This window comes from Telopea speciosissima, chromosome 3, assembly GCF_018873765.1.
Source record: "Telopea speciosissima isolate NSW1024214 ecotype Mountain lineage chromosome 3, Tspe_v1, whole genome shotgun sequence".
Classification (NCBI taxonomy): domain Eukaryota; kingdom Viridiplantae; phylum Streptophyta; class Magnoliopsida; order Proteales; family Proteaceae; genus Telopea; species Telopea speciosissima.
In genome coordinates this window covers 67,567,104-67,570,235 of record NC_057918.1, presented here as the reverse complement: position 1 = coordinate 67,570,235, position 3,132 = coordinate 67,567,104, and the positions used below count along the sequence as shown (strand labels likewise).

General features: G+C 46.8%; 1 protein-coding gene across 1 annotated transcript; it reads left to right on the top strand.

Moving 5' to 3' along the window:
* The first annotated feature begins 387 nt into the window (after positions 1 to 387).
* Positions 388 to 2,668, top strand: LOC122656202 (beta-amylase 1, chloroplastic-like). The gene is made up of 4 exons (XM_043850674.1): positions 388 to 1,114; positions 1,281 to 1,491; positions 1,607 to 1,717; positions 1,824 to 2,668. The coding sequence occupies exons 1-4, from the start codon at positions 444 to 446 to the stop codon at positions 2,643 to 2,645; spliced, it is 1,815 nt and encodes a 604-aa protein (XP_043706609.1). The 5' UTR covers positions 388 to 443; the 3' UTR covers positions 2,646 to 2,668.
* The last annotated feature ends 464 nt before the right edge of the window (positions 2,669 to 3,132 follow it).

Genomic DNA, 3,132 nt, shown 5'->3' with positions numbered 1-3,132 from the left:
ACTGTTCGATTGCCACGTGCATTCATCTCAATGACCAACAAGTTCTTACAGCTATTTTTCTATAAAAAAAAAACAAATATTTTTTTACAGAAAGGAACTAACGTGGAAGTTGGAACCTTCAAGGATCCATCACCGTCATGGACACGGATCCCGAGTATCAAATGGGTAAGTCATGCTTTCCCTATTTCCCACCGCGTTTGACATGACACGTGTCAATCGTATAAACGGTTAAAACTTTTAAAAAATAATTTTAATTTAAATCTTATCCCGGTCTCCTTTGCTATAAATGGGAGAGCTCCCAACTCAATAAGAACGACGCCACAAAACTGAAACTGAACCAAAGAAAGAAAAAGAAAAACAGAAGAAAAGGAAAACCCAAAGCCCCTCTTTCAAATTCTCCTTTGATTCCTGAAACTCTTCTCCTTCTTCCATTAGCAATAGGAATGGCATCAATGAGTATAACTCATCAGATAGGTTCTCTCTCTGGTATGCCAATCCAATCGGAATCCATCACTTCCGGTAACGACACGACGGGAGCCGTGTCAGCAGCGGCAGTGTGGAAGAATCAGCCATCGAACCTCCGGTGCAAGATCAAGAAGCAAGGGATGGAAACTGACTCGATATCACAGCCGGTAAGTCCTTTGAGCCCGTGCAGATCGCCGGTGTTATCTCCGGTGATGGGAACGATGAGGCAGGAACTGTCGATGGCGTGTCAGGCGCTGGTGGCAGATGCGGAGGCGGAGGAGGCTTTTGCGGTGAAGCAGGAGGAGAGTGAGTTTCAGTATAGAGAAGGGGGAGAGGCGCAGGTAGTGAAGGGTAATAATAAGGGCAAGGGGGTTCCGGTTTACGTGATGATGCCGTTGGATACTGTGACGATGAAAAACGGTTTGAACCGGAAGAAGGCAATGAATGCGAGTATGCAGGCGCTAAAAAGCGCCGGGGTGGAAGGGGTGATGGTGGACGTGTGGTGGGGATTGGTGGAGAGAGATTCACCTGCGTCATACAACTGGGGTGGATACACCGAACTGCTCGAGATGGCTAAGAAGCACGGCCTCAAGGTTCAGGCCGTTATGTCCTTCCACCACTGCGGTGGCAACGTCGGTGATTCTGTCACGTGCGTATCTTAGCTCACACCCTTCTTATTGTACTCCATTTTCGTTTCTTTTTCTTTTATTGATGGCTGCCTTTTTTTTTATATATTTTTTCTGCCTTGAGATTACTAGATTACCCTCGTTCATTTTTGCTAATGGCCTTGGGGTGTTGGGTGTTGGGTGTTGCAGGATACCGTTACCGAAGTGGGTGACGGAAGAGATAAACAAAGATCAGGACCTGGCGTATACCGATCAGTGGGGAAGGAGAAACTACGAGTACCTCTCTCTCGGCTGCGACACCCTTCCGGTGCTTAAGGGTCGTTCGCCCGTCCAGTGCTACTCAGATTTCATGGATTCATTCAGGGATAACTTCAAACACTTCATCGGCGACACCATTGTTGTAAGTTTCCTACTTCTTTCTAACATGAAATGAAATGGGGTTAACTCGCTTTGTTTTTCATCTACTTTGTTGAAGTTATGAAGCTCATGAGCGACTCTACTTTGTATGATTGCAGGAGATCCAAGTTGGGATGGGCCCAGCTGGGGAGCTTCGATACCCGTCTTACCCTGAGCAGAATGGGACATGGAAATTCCCCGGAATTGGAGCTTTCCAATGCTTCGACAAGGTATTCGTTTGGTTCAACGAGTAATGCTTCTGGTTTTCACTAATTTGCTTCCAATTTAGTTCATTCATTTCTTAAAGGGTTCTTACATGATTTGTTATATATGCAGTACATGGTCAGTAGCTTGAAAGCTGCGGCTGAATCTGCCGGCAAACTAGAGTGGGGGGTGTCCGGCCCGACAGATGCAGGCGATTACAACAACTGGCCAGAGGACACTCGGTTCTTCCGCAAAGAAGGCGGAGGTTGGAATAGCCCCTACGGAGAATTCTTCCTGTCTTGGTACTCTGAGATGCTTTTGAACCACGGAGATATGATACTCTCATCAGCCCAATCCATCTTCAAAGACACTGGCGTCAAAATCTCTGTAAAGATTGCAGGTATCCATTGGCACTACGGAACCAGGTCCCACGCACCGGAGCTCACCGCAGGGTACTACAACACCCGCTTCAGAGACGGCTACAAACCCATTGTACAAATGCTGGCACGCCACGGCGCAATCTTCAACTTCACCTGCATCGAGATGCGCGATCACGAGCAGCCCCAAGACGCTCAGTGTGCGCCCCAAAAACTAGTTCGTCAAGTTGCTCTGGCCACTAGAGAGGCCCAAGTGCCTCTCGCAGGAGAGAACGCATTGCCACGGTACGACGATTACGCACACGAGCAGATACTGCAGGCGTCGTCGCTGAACCTGGGCGGCAAGGATGGAGAAAGGAGGGGAGAAGAGCAAGAGATGTGTGCTTTCACGTATTTGAGAATGAATCCGCAATTGTTCCAGGATGATAACTGGAGGAGGTTTGTTGGGTTTGTGAAGAAGATGAGGGAAGGAAAGAGTGGGAAACGATGTAGGGAGGAAGTGGAGAGGGAAGCGGAGCATTTCGTCCATGTCACGCAGCCATTGGTGCAAGAGGCTGCGGTTGCTCTGAGTCACTAATCTCCATGAACAACATTGATTTTCTTAAGGTGTTTCTAAGAGAGGAGGTGAACAGTGAGGAATGAGGGTGGAATGGTGATTCAATCCCTCTGAACTGTTCTCTTTCTCCTTTTTAGGTTTTGTTTTCTCCAAGTTGGGATCGTATGTTGTTGGTGCATAGATTTTATGGTAAAGATTATCTCTTCTTCTGGGAGGGAAACCTGTATTTTACTTCTAGCTTTCTCTCCCTCCATCTTCATTTGAGATATGAAACAGATGGAAGGAGTATTATTGTTATATAAGAGTGTTATAGAAGAAAAAAAATTACAAGAAAGAAAAGAACTCACCAACAAGATGAGCCTGAGGACTGATGAACCATATTTTGTACAACCAATCCTTGAAAGACACGTGGCAGAATAAGAGGCATAGTTGAACCATTCACCCGACCCGGCTGAACCACGAAAATCCTGGATGAACCAAATTGAGACAACTCGATACTCAGATCGGG